The sequence below is a fragment of the Ornithodoros turicata genome, chromosome 2 (assembly GCF_037126465.1).
Source record: "Ornithodoros turicata isolate Travis chromosome 2, ASM3712646v1, whole genome shotgun sequence".
Taxonomy (NCBI): Eukaryota; Metazoa; Arthropoda; class Arachnida; order Ixodida; family Argasidae; genus Ornithodoros; species Ornithodoros turicata.
Window position 1 is genome coordinate 77,565,771 of NC_088202.1, and position 13,796 is coordinate 77,579,566.

General features: G+C 44.8%; 1 protein-coding gene and 1 long non-coding RNA gene across 3 annotated transcripts in view; both read right to left on the bottom strand.

Moving 5' to 3' along the window:
- LOC135385588 (pleckstrin homology-like domain family B member 1) overlaps positions 1–13,796 on the bottom strand; it is a 292,580-nt gene that overhangs the window by 12,849 nt on the left and 265,935 nt on the right. For both annotated transcript variants that reach the window (XM_064614999.1, XM_064614998.1), the window contains 3 exons: positions 11,544–11,657; positions 10,232–10,489; positions 9,232–9,463 (listed from right to left, as the gene is read on the bottom strand). In XM_064614999.1, the coding sequence (XP_064471069.1) occupies positions 9,251–9,463; positions 10,232–10,489; positions 11,544–11,657 (585 nt within the window). In that variant the 3' untranslated portion in view covers positions 9,232–9,250. The remainder of the gene's footprint in view (positions 1–9,231; positions 9,464–10,231; positions 10,490–11,543; positions 11,658–13,796) is intronic.
- On the bottom strand, positions 5,832–7,204 carry LOC135383738 (uncharacterized). The gene is made up of 2 exons (XR_010420038.1): positions 6,529–7,204; positions 5,832–6,454 (listed from the first exon to the last, which is right to left on the bottom strand). It is a non-coding gene; the product is annotated as an uncharacterized LOC135383738 (long non-coding RNA).

Genomic DNA, 13,796 nt, shown 5'->3' on the forward strand with positions numbered 1-13,796 from the left:
ATCATGAGCAAAGTTTGAGAGTTCAAAATGCAGGAAGTGAATGTAATCCACACATTAGGAGAAAAATGTTTCAAATGTTGCAAGATATTGGAACAGACTGGAACAGAACAAGCTTAGAAACAACGGGGAGCAGAAATTCCAGGAAGTCAGAATGATCTATACCGAAATCAGTCATTACTGATCGTGCAAACAATTGTCACAGTTCTCGTGCCACAGGTACAGCCTGCCAATAGTGTGTGTTCAAATTACATGCCTAAGTTACCTGTCAGTCGATCACATCCTTCCTTTCCTACTTTCCCCCACTAGTCTAACGACGGTGTGAACCGTACTATAGGCCGAGGTACTTTTGTAAAAAAAAAAAACAAGCCGCGAAAATCACAGTTTGGAACAGCCTCATTCATAAGCGCAGTAAAGCCGCGATTCTCGACAATGCCGTATGGCTGCGCTCATCACGCGTGATTGTTTCTGTGATGTTCGTATTCAGTGCTTCTTTCATTTGACTGCGAAAATCTGCGCGCGGGCCTCAAAACTTTGTCATGTCAACACCTGCCAGCAAAAACGCTCCATGTAGGTATGTGTCTTGCTATCATCTCTAATGGCAGTTAGTGCCATTTGAAATGACTTTGCAGCATTACGGTCGTCCTAGTTGGCACTTTTAGCACACAGTCACACAGCGCCGAAGTTACAGAAACTGTCGAAATATCGTCATGTCCCACTCCTTGAGTATCGCCGTGATCGCATACGACGATGATTCTGCTATACAGGGTGTGTTTTTTTTTCATCCATTACAGAATTTCTATAAAAAAGCCATGAGAGGAGCATAGATGTCGTTTTTGCAGTTGAATTCTATCCTCTCGAAGGCTGACATCCTCTGGAAGGAAGTATGCAACTACAAGATGACTAGTTACCTAAAATTCATTAGTTAACTCTTTAATTAGGAGGTATCGGCCAAAGGCGGGATAGCAGAGTGAGAGACGGGAAGAACTGAAGTTTTGGGAAATATTTTTTCCTAAATTCCGGGGGTAAAAATTGGGTAGATAAATATGTGCTCTGAATTCATGCAAATTCGAGAGGAAAAGCTTTCAGTATGCTAAATTTGGGGAGAAATCGGACTCAGTTACTCAAACTCACTCTACTGGTTTGGCACAGACGGTGATGTAACTACATTTGCTGCCAAACAACTTAGTGTGCATTCCTACAGACATCCCAGTAAGGGCAATTTGCCGGGTAAAAATCGGGTGTCACCCTAAAGAGGCAACCTTCAATTCATGGTGCAAATTCAGGAAAAAATCGGGTTAAACCCTAAAACTTCAGGCTCTAGTAATAAGCTGCTATGATATTATTAAAAAAATCGAATATTCGAACTTTTACAAATATTTGAAAACTTCGAATATCAAATTTTCGAATACGATCGCAAATATTCGATTCACATTCGAAATTTCGAATATCTGCACACCTCTGTATATTTTGTATTGCTCTTTTGCCGTGCAAGTGACAGCAGTGTGAGGGCTTGGAGAGACAGACATCAGTGAATTTGTGCAACTTCACAGGTGAGCTCATAGCACCTGTGTGCTTGTTCTAACAGAGTAGCAAGCCAGTGTATGCTTACTGTATCTGAGACAGTGTCATTGCCCCATGCATGTTTTGACAGTTGCAGTGTCTTTGTTCTCAATAAATTAGTGTTTGTTGTGAGTGGGGCCATTAGAAGTGAGTTTGGCTGTAATACAGGTTAACCTCAGTATACATCCTGCAGATTGTGATATGGACTTTGTTGTCTAAATTAAACAGCAATAGAGGCCTGTGTATTTTTTTTCTCTCTTTCTCTGCAGCAAAGACAGCTATAATGAGGAAACTGCTGCAGTTTAGTGTCATTACAAATGTAGAAGAGAAAAGTTATCGCGTTTCTTGAGAAGCACAAGCTACTTCACCAAGTAAAAGCAGTCGGCACAAAATACAGTCGCCAATGGATTTTTCGGATGCAGTTTTTTCCGGCATGCTCAATTATTCGGACACTGTCACGGGACGGCCACACATCCCATACAGTTAATGTATAACAACGGCCAAAATTTGAGACTCAGCACATACCCTTGATCAATTTTTCTTTCTTTGTTTACTCCCAGCATGTGCTGAGATAGCAACAGGCGTGAATCGTCGCCACTATTTTTTATATGATTTGTATCCTCGATACCATCTCGAACTGCACTATGCTACGGAACTGCTGCTTCAACAGTATAGATGAACACCGCGTCAAGTTGACTTTCTTGCCCCGGTCACTGCCGCCGTTCCTCTATCTTTTACTTTCACTGCGAGTGCTTCCGGTGCTTTCTGACGCAACATGTAGCGTAGTGACCTTCGCCAGCAATAACGAAGTGATTTTGGTCTGAAGTGACTTGGTCAGTAGTTGAATGTCAGTGCAAAATGGCGCTGGCTGCTTTTCTGCGGTATACTTAGGGTCCTGTGTTTTAGGGTAAAACCCGTTCTTACTCCTCGATTTGCATCATCATCACTTAGGGTAAAACCCGAAAAAACCCGAAAATGAACTCTGCAAAGTGCCAACTCAGCGACCAATATGGGCACAGGGGATCTCTAAGCACTGTATATTCAGCACAGCTGTTCCGCACCTTATGTCGATCTAAAATGCGAAACACGCTCTTTTTTTATTTTCCACCCGAAAATCAACTTTTCTACCCGAATTTACCCTGTTTGACAGCTCATTAAATAAAACCCTATTTTTGCTGCCCGAAACAGCTGTGTCCAGCATTGTGAAAACAAGAGTAAAGTACCCGTGTCTCTGGTTTTTCTTCCCGACACCATTGTAGGTGGAACTAGCTGGAGCGACAAAGACTAAGGACATGCGTGTGCATGAAAATGTTGATGCTGCATTTGTGAAATGGTTTCATTGTCACATGTGATCCACTTACAAAGGAAAACGCAATTACACTTTAGGACATGTACTTGTTTAACTATGGAGTGTACAGTGGACTCCTCTTCAACGGAACTTGAACCGAAATGAAATATTGGTCCATTTATCAGAGGTTTCGTTTGAGCAAAGTACAAAGATTTCATGAAATGTGACTATTTCAAAATCATGAATTTACGCTTTTGTGGGTGGCTACGAAAAAATGAGTTAGTGGCTGTTTCCTTCATATTTTACGCTTACTTTTTTTACGAAATATCCATGCATGCCTAAGCTTGGAAGAAATTCCATGCACCCCTCAATTGTCTACAAGGAGGATTATCTCTCTGTTCTGCCAAGCAATCTCCCATCCTCTTCCCACAGCCAGGTCTTGGAGATTATCTGTATCATCGTATCGCATGGTATCATCAGCATCTTCATTCGGTGTGTGGGACGTCTCCCTGCTTTGATGGCAGCGTTGATTTTGGCATATCAAACTTTGCAGTTTCTGTTTTTGAGTTGACCCTGCGATCATGTCCCTGAATTGACTGCAACATCGTTGCAAGTGAAAGCGCTTTATGTGGATGTTTGGTGATGGACTCCACCAAGACACATGCACACATGAGCGAAGCCCCATGCGGTACGAGTAACTGGTGGATTGGCTGTGACTTCCGCCCGGGTTGTGAGACATGATTGGTAGTTTTCCCAGCGTCTCGGTACTTCCACTTTGTCCTGTTTACCAGAAGCACACAAAGCGGGATGTTTCAATTATTCGAAGACTTTTTATCATTCTGTATACGTAGGAAATCAACCACAGGTGACCCTATTGTTTTGTTTATCTGTAATTTCTGTTTAACCTAATTTCATTTAGTGCGAGTCCACTGCAACATGAGCCAGCTAATTGTTTCCAAAAACATCTTACAGGTTATGTGTGGTAGAAGTCATTAACTACTAACATAGTAACAATACTGATAGAGTGAAGTTTTTTTAGAGGTCTGACCAAATTCACCTTTTTTGCAGTTCTATTATAAACACAGAAGAATGGCTTAGTATGATGGAGAGTAACTCTACTGAGGTTTGAACACACCAACTAACAAACATGACATTAGCCTCAAGGTGCTATGGAACATGGAGACCAACATATGGCAGTCGTCGAAAATGCCACAAAATGGAGTGAACTGAACCAGCACATCTTGATTGTCGGCAATGTGCACCAAACACTCACGCCAGACTGGTACAGCTTACCGACGCCTTGCCAAGGGACCTCTTTCAATCAACAGGACACACTCTCACAATCTCCCCTACATTTTCTTGCACATACACACATACATACAACATGGGGCGTAGCAGCAGCATCTGGTGAACATCATCCAAAGTAACTGTTCTGGGGCTGGAACAAACAAACTGACAAACAACAGAAGCCGCAGAGTGCCTAGGAACACAAAAAATCGAAATATGGCAATCGTCAAAAATGCTGCACAGGGGCAGTGGCCCCTTGCACCTCTTGATTATCAGTCAAAGAGCAGAAATGCTGCTCTCAAGATTAGCAACTGGCAACCTGAGTATAAGCCGTGCGCAGCTCAAAGAAGAGAAACATCATGGCCTAAAAAAAAGCTGAGAGTCTATATCAGAGCACAGAACAAAGGAGGTCCCATGTACAATGAAAGAGTTGGTTTTCAAGACTTGTCAAGCTTAGGTACCGCTCCACTGGAAAGCTTCTGTCAAATACCGGCTGCAAAACGAGTTCCACACACAGTCAAATTTTTTTTTTTCAATGAGAGAGCAACTTCTGAGACTTCGTTACATTACACAACCTGTTACATATGCATTTCGTACACTACAGTGTAAGCTCCTAAGCTATAATGCTACTCAACTTTTGAACTGAGCTCAATGCAGTGCAATCTCATTAATTATAAATCTCTTAATTCAAGCTTCTGGATAATTTGAACTAACACTCAGGTCCAGGCAAGGTCATGTGTATTTCAATGGGGAAAATGACCAGTCATTCGAACATATGAATGTACGCAGGTTTATTCGAACGAGATTGCCCAACCACGCGCGACTCCAGACTACAAATCAGCTCGGAAGCATCGGCCGTGTGCTGGCATGTCACGAACACCGTTACCTATTACATGATGAGTTTACTAATTACTTATAAGTAGAGCCTGAAGTTTTCGGGAAATATTTTTTCCTACGTTGGGGGGTAAAAATTGGGTAATTAAACATGTGCACTAAATTCATGCAAATTCGGGTGAAAAAACTTGCAGTACGCTAAATTCGGGGAGAAATCGGGCTCAGTTATTCAAACTAACTGTAGCAGTTTGGTACAAACGGTGATGTAACTGCATTTTTCTTCCATACAAGTAAGTTAGTGCATTCCAACAGACATCCCAGTGAGGGCAATTTGCCAAGTAAAAATCGGGTTTCACCCTAAAGAGGCAACCTTCAATTCGGGGTGCAAATTCGGGGAAGAATCGGGTAAAACCCGAAAACTTCAGGCTCTACATATAAGTTCATTTTTCATAAAAGCAATACTTCTGCCAAAGGAAAGAGGAGCAAGGAACAAATCACCGTGAATAGCGTGTGCAAACGTGACCGGCATAGAATGTTGTTGTTTACTCGTCATTGGCAAAGCAGGCGAGTCTGACTGTTTGAAGGTATTAAAGGAGCATGGAAATCATTTGGAACATATATTTTTTCACCGCTTGATATGAACATACTACCTTCATAAACTGTTACGGAAAATATTTCCTTCGAAAAGCGCGAATTTCCTGAGAAAATTAGTTTGGAAGAATGCGCTCCGCGGCGACAGTCTCCCCCAAGCCGAGTCTGGCGTGTGGTGACGTCAGGCGTCCGAGCACTTCATTGGCTGCCGGAAGCGTCCGCTCCCCGCCAGAATCGTCTGCTAGCTCAGGAATCGTGGCAACTTACCGACTGAGACGCTGTTGCTATTTATTTGCGTTTGACATTCACTTGCGTTCTTACATGATTTGTCTCGTAAGTTTTGCATAAAACAAGACTGCGGGCAGTGTAAAAGGTGTAGCCAGGCCTCTGTGTTGCAGTGACGGCCCGGGTTGAGGTGGATCGTACGCGGTTGTGATTTCTGTTCCGATTGTGCTGAGGTGTCGTTCATTAGTGAACAGTATTGTGCCTGTGTGTGCAGCATATATATATGTGATACGACTAAATACGTTCCTGTCAGTTGGAGATTTATTCCATGTGCCAGTGTTGTATTCTGCGTATGACCATTCAAAAAAGAAAATGATTATTTGACCATGTATTTTGGGGTTTCCCACAGATCGCTAGCAGATGAACTTTACTAACTTTATTTTGGTATTCATGTTGTAGTGTTTGTGGAGACGTTACGCTCCTGGTATCACTAAGATATGGTAAGCGCAATGTTACACAGCTATGCGTTCATCGGTCCGCTCTTTCGCCTCAGAGATGCCAGTGTCCATGCGGTTCAGAGCCCATAGTGTTGACCACAACACGGAGAAGTCATGATGGTCGGCAACATCTTCAAGTGAAAACACTGGTCACTGCGCCGCGTCTTCATGACTATGCATTTGTAAACAAGAAGAAGCACTATATTTCAATCCGAATGTTCGTTCACACTTAGCAGCATCACTTACCAGCCTCCGGTACATTCGTGTGGCGAAATCGAAGCTCGAGGAACTTAGCCTCCAACTCCATAAAACGTTTCGTCGAGAAGAGCAGACGTGTCGCCTAAAGAGTGTTCAATTCATCACCTGTCCTTCGCACGGCGTCCGATGAGCAACAACGCTTCCTTCCCGGTCGGCTTGCCAGCGCGCGCCGGAGAAATCGCAAAAAATAAAGAAAAAGACGGCGCGGTCACATGACGTCAGCGGCTGACAGCCGAGTGAGGGGGCATTTCTGCCGCGAGATTCAAAGCTCCCTCGCGCTCCAGGATTGCGCGCTACGCTCAAACTTTTTGTGCGAATATGTATCACAGGGCTCAGAATCATAATTTCTACTTCTCCCGTCATATTTTATTCCGATCATTTCCATGCTCCTTTAAGACCCTTTGTGTTGACAACACAGTGTAGAAGTCTATGAAAAGTATCAGTAATCAAGAAAAAGGCAGCAATACGATATTTTCTCAAATTAGGTTGGAGATATTCCCGTTCGCGATTGGGTTAGGCTGAACATTGCAAACGTTTCTAGAGTCGTAGCTGACCAGACGAACGCAGGCGTGTTTAGATTACCGTATTTGTCCGCATATAATGCGAGGTTTTTTACCTCGAAATTTAGTTGCTAAAAACGCATTCGCATTATACGCGGGCTCGCATTATACGCGGCACTTTGGGGCCATAGCCCCACGGCCATCGCAGACCTCTGTTATTCTAGGGTTCCGTGTTTCCGAAGTTTATCGCTACGCAGATACGAGGGCATCGTATCTGCACAGCGATAAACGCCAAAAACGCGGATCCCCGGAATAGGAGGGCTATGATGTTTGTTTCGTATGAGGACTCTTATCTCATACGAAATAAACACAGAAGCCATGAACCTGCTCCCTAATCCTTCTCCTATCTGCGCTTCCCTGCCCCGCGGTGATCGGTCTACGGCAGCGCAAGTAGTGCGTCACGTGACAACGAAACGCCTGAGAGAAGGCGCAAAAGGAACGTTGGGAACGTGAGTCACTCCTTTCCACGTGTGCCGCGTTCTACAGTTGTTTGTTGTGTTAGCTCTCCCGACACGTGCGTTGGTTGAACGACGCTATTCCGAAATGCCAGTAAGACGTTGTGCCTACACTGCGAAGTTCAAAAGGCAAGTCATCTTGGAAGCGGAGGCTTCCAGCAACATGTCTGCATCGAGGAAGTACGGCGTGAACGAGTCGAACATTCGCCTTTGGCGTCAGCAGCGGGCGTCACTGTTCGCTTGTGGGCCCACACGAAAGGCCTTCCGTGGCCCGAAGTCTGGAGTGTATCCGAGGGTTGAGGCAGCATTGGTGGAGTACATCAAGGATCTACGATCACGGCATGTTGCCGTAACGAGGGAGGCCATCCAAGTCAAGGCAAGGCAGCTGGCTAGAGACGAAGGCGTTGAAACTCAAGGAAGCGGTGCAGCCTTTAAGGCAAGCCATGGGTGGCTTCGACGGTTTATGGTGCGGGAAGGGTTCTCCCTGAGACGACGTACAAGCATCTCACAGAAATTGCCGCCTCATTTCGAGGAGAGGTTGGTTGAGTTTCAGAAGTACGTGACACAGCTCAGGACAGCATACAACTATCCACTCGGCCACATTGGAAACGCAGATGAAACGCCCGTATTCATCGACATGCCGCACGCAACCACCGTTTGCGATAAAGGAAGCAAGGACGTTCGCATCATAACCAGTGGCCACGAGAAGACAAGGATAACCGTGATGCTGGCATGCACCGGGGATGGACACAAGCTTCCGCCTTTCGTTATCCTTAAGCGGAAAACCATGCCCAAGGAACGATTTCCAAGGAACGTTATTGTGCGTGTTCACCCGAAAGGCTGGATGGACGAAAACCTCATGCTTGAATGGATCAAATGTGTATGGCTAAATCGGCCAGGTGCACTTCTGCATCCGAAGTCTGTGCTGGTTCTGGACGCTTTTCGGGGCCACCTCACTGCTGCAGTGAAAAAGAAGCTGCAAGACTCAAGCACAGAACTTGTTGTAATCCCGGGAGGAATGACGAGTCAGCTTCAGCCTCTCGACGTCTGCCTCAATAAGCCGTTCAAGGATCGTGTTCGGCGTTCCTATAGCGAGTGGATGGCCGAAGAGACGCACGTGTTCACTCCAGCCGGGCGACTCAAGAGGCCCGCTATTTCACTTGTGTGTCAATGGGTGGCAGATGCATGGTACGATTTACCGGATTCTGCCGTTATTGCATCCTTCAAGAAATGTTGCATCACGAACGCTATGGATGGCACGGAGGACTCGCTCGTTTATGAGGAGTCAAGTGACAAGGAACAGGAATCCTCGTCGGACAGTGATAGTGACAGCGACTCGGAAAACAAGTAAGCAGCGCTGCTGTGAGTGCGGATAAATTCGCGTTCAATAAATTTATGTCACTCAATCGTGTTTTTCTTATGGGTGATCACTGAAAAACGACTTCGCATTATACGCGGGTTCGCATTATATGCGGACAAATACGGTACTTTCTGCCCCGATTTGTCTTGCTGTGAACGTGCAGCAAGGCATAGCTAGCCATGACGAGTATGCGCTGCCAACACATCTAGCTCTCTTTCAGAGCGGTTACCTTTAGTTTTAACTCCGCTTTATTGGAAGAAATCTTCTGTTCCCTTCAAGGTCGAATTACGGGACTGCTCTGATCAGGACTAGTTACCTCATGAGCAGCATCCGGCTTATGTCCTGCGTGGGGGTAAAGGGTCGTCCGGCATAAATTCCAGGTAGCCCTCTGCTCCTGTGAATATAACATCCACCCAGATGCGCATGGCCTCAGGCGTTGGTGCCGCAAGGTGGAAAGTGCGCTCTCGCGTCTTCACGCAGAACCCTACTAATGCATTCTTGCCACTTCCTTGCTGGTGCTGGTGATCCACATAGACTTCTTCTATTACCTGGAAGGAACATTTTAGAGGATATTTATTAGACACTTGGAATTGGCGCAACACAGCAACCAGGGCTGTAAACCTCCCAAAAGTAGCCTCCTACATACACGTCCATCAAAATGTCATCACACATTGTCGGTGTGATGTAATTTACATTCCAGCTTTCATGAACTTCTATTTGCTTGCCATTTGCTTGCTTGTGTTCGTCCTGTGTTTTTCCCCTCAAACTCAAGGCAATGTTAATATCAATTCAACACCAGCTAGCTTGCCTCCTCCTGCTATGTTCATCATAAAAGTACTTCAAGTAAGACTGAAGATACAATTTAAGTAACTCCAGCTTGCTGAAACTTGGAACATTCATAGTTTGGTTTGAAAACCAGATGTACAGACATCCTCATGTGTAGACAGAAGGAAGCGCTGAAAGCATGTTCAAGTCATAGTGAAGCTGGTTTGTTTTTCTCATCGAATACCACCATTGAGGTGGTTGTATCTAATGTCTGAATCAAGAATAGAATAGAAGAGAAGAGAAGAGAAAGACACCCAAATCTCACTCAAAAGAATTCAGATGTATGAAGACAACGCTGAAAGGGGCATTCCATCACATCAACGCTCTGCACGGCATGTTTTCAGATGTGCGTTTCAAACGCAAGTGACAGCAGACGATCACAGACTATTTTTGCTAACAAAAGTGACATTGATCTCGTTCATTTTTTTTTGCCAATTCTTTAATTCGACCTTCGGATAGGTGTAAAAGTGATAAACGATGTATGAACTGACCTGGAAAGGTACAGCACCCTTCAGCTTTGTCTGTGTCTTGTCTGAGAAGTAGATGAGTGCTCGTCTGCTTCGGTCGAAGAGGAACCAACGGCGTTTCCATGACCTCCAGCGTCCACTCAACTTATGGAGATAGCCGCAGCAAGAGGAGGATGTTATTCGCACATGTGGACATAGTTCCACCTGATGACCTGCTGACTCCACATGCTGGCGCAGGTCACACTCTGCCCCACGCACTGGCAGGTATCGTGTTAGTGGACGCTGTAAGTGTGTATGTCAGTTAGGTATCTGCATGATTAGTTTTTTTCTAAACGGCAATTGCTGCAGCTTGCTGATCACAACATGACCTACAGTGCTGCTGTTCTACAATGGTAGGTCTAAAATCGGTCCTCTGTTTGCCACGTGGTTTTATTCGTGTATTTTGTTAATGAAGGTGTGTGTTCATCACCCACAACCTTGTTGTATCGGAGGGTTCTCAAACTTTCTGAGATCAAGGACACTTATACATTTTTTTTGGTATAGTGAATAACCCCCCCCCCCCCACCTGCACCGTGCCACAGAGAGCAATATTACTTAATGACACAATGAAAAAAACAGACTGTCCCGCACACATTCATAAACGATTCACTGCAAACAGCACACCCTGTGTCCTTTTCAAAGCGTGGGTTAATCAATCAATCGAAGCTTTATTTCAACAAAATATTTTGATGGGGAGCAGAGGGAAAGAACCATAAGCAGCTTAATGTGCTCTTCGCAGTGTAAACAGCAAACCACATGTATAACAACACGTTAAATTATTATGTACAATGATCGTTTTTAGTTTCACGACAACGTGTTGGCTACTAAAGAGCGTCACTGCACAGTGTACCATGACTGACGCAGAACCTCTCCAGAGACAGCGCGGAACTGAGTTTGAGAACCCCTCTTTATTCCAACCGGAAGAGGGCAGTAAGCCTAGACATCAACACAGCATGTACCGTATAAAGCAAGGTATTGTCCTTGTGGGACAGATACAGCTGCCTCCTCACCAGTGCCACATCACATGGCATACTATGGCTTTACTGTATTCCTGTGACACGTTAGGTGAAATACACTGTATGTTGCAAACATTAGGGCTGTCTAGCTGCTGCCCTAGTTGACCACAGTTGCAAGTAATAAAACTGTATTGCAGGAATTTTGAGAATTTGAATTGTTTCCATCATCTGTAAGTATCTTATGGAAGCACATCTGTGGCAATGTCCAAGAGAACTTGAATTTTACACAAACATGTGAAGAGGTTATAGCATATCCGCTGGAAACAAAATGCTTGCCCTACCTGTGCCTTGTGCTTTTCTCGACGCCTTATCTCTTGATGGATGGCATCGTCACCTGAACGTGGAAGCAATAAAGATCCTTCTTCGAGGGCCTGGCTGCGCTCCTGCTGATGAACCTGTGGAAATCCATGCAACAAATGCTTGTAGCCGCAGCTGAATACCCATGGGTTGCAATAAAATTCTTTAATGCTATATCTAAGGTAAGGTGGTGACTGCTGTTGAACTGAATCAATCTGGGTGGTATAACTTCAAATCCCGGCACCAGCACTCACTGACTTTTCATCAACTATTGTTGTCCTTCAAATCAATGCCTTACTTTCCTCTTAGCTTGTTTCTTTAATTTAAAAGACAATCAAGAGTTTATAGTAATGTGAGAGTGGCCCAACACAGTGGCACATTCCAAAGAGAAGACATGAAACATTCAAGTTAATCGTTAAGGGAAGAGTCTCTGGACAAGAGCCAAATTCGCTGTTTCATTTATTCAAATTCATTGTCTTTTGCAGCACATTATAAAGGGCAGCGTTAGCTGGCACTTGCGCCATGCTGGTGGCTGCAGCAATTAATTTTTGTAACTTCTGTTCATACTGACAACTGGCAAATTGCTGGCATTCCACAAAACATCGACAGCAATAACTTGAACCTGAACACATTTGCGTGCACGTCTTATGAGTGCCTTTCTGCAGCACACGTTGGGGGATATGCTGCAGTCACTTTATACGATGTTGACATCAAGCCACATCATCACTTATTCGCTCTTCCACTCAGCACTTCACGTGTGCACTTCACTCGTCAGTGGAACAGATACAATCGACACGTGACCTTGACTCGTCCATCACAATACGGACACGTTGTGAAACCAACAAGAGGCCCATTCGTCGATAATAGAGCACCTCAGGTGAGATGACGAATGGTCTCTCAAAATATCTTCCCCCTCCATCTCCTAGATCTAAAGACTCGCTACCTCCACCCGTTCGCGCTTCAACACTTGAGAGCGCTCTGACGTTGCGACGAACGAAATACAGCAAGTTTGAAATAGCCTGCACTAGGATTTTGAACACGACGCTCAACCTGACAAAGTTGTCAAAGTATACGTTGACAGACAATTAGTACGCCGAACAGAGCGGGCAACCGCGCGAGAGGGCTCTCGCGCTACGGAGAAAAAACATAGTCACGCACGCAACACCTACTCACTGATATGTACAGCACGTGGGGATCTCCAAACATCTTGTTGTCGCGTTGGAAACAAATGTGGAGGCATAAACACAATCATAGAGCAGTTTGCTGTCGAAGCTACCAGCCGAAACAAAAGCAAAGGGGTGGCGGCGTCACAGCGTTGTTGAATGCGTTGAACGGTGCAGACGAAAACAGGAAGACGCCATCCGTGGTTGCGCCATCTGGGATCGTTTGCGTGAAAGAGCACGCGAACTGTTTCGGTTTCGGAATCGCCGCAGTTGCGCATCGAGTAGCATCGCAGATTTCAGTCATCAAAGATGCGTAGAACATCACAGCATAATGCAGTGCACCTGTAGCGAAACCGAAGTGCACAAAAGATAGGTGGTGTTTTGGTGCCTTATGGCACAAGAGCGACAAAGGCCAAATGCACAGAAAATAGTGTTTTTGAAATAAAGCGCGTATTGGAGGGTACATTATACGGTAAAACATTCCATAAAGCTTGACATTTCGTCCGGCTCCTTCTTTCGATATGCAGTGAAAACAACAAAAACGCTTATGTATTCTAAGACATAGCGGTAGAACGAGCGATGACAGAGAACACAGCACGTAGAACTGCATGTGTCCTCCGTCGTCGCACGTTCTACCGTTACACTGCCAACCAACTAGTGCTGTTCTTTTGTCTTACGTATCCCCATCCCGTGTGTGGCTGTGTTTCCCAGTCTGAGTTTGTCCCTTGTCGATAGTGCTGCATTATGTCAAGCTTGTCAAGATACCAAATACCGCAATCCTCTACCTTGCTGCAGTTTGTATCCCCATCTCCCGTCTAAGCCTCGTGAATAGTTATGTTGGGGGGCTGGGAATAACGTAATTTTTTACTCATTTATTGTTCTACCTTTTCTACTATTTTTTACATGCACTCTTACTGACTCACGTTACGAAACTACAAAGCAAAACTTATTCTTCTAGAATTCATTTCAAACTGACAGTGATTCTCCGGCACTTCAAGAAAATGTCGGAATAGCTCGATGGAAACGATGTTACAGTGTAACATTAACAATGTATGGGAGGCAGCAGTTTGTAGT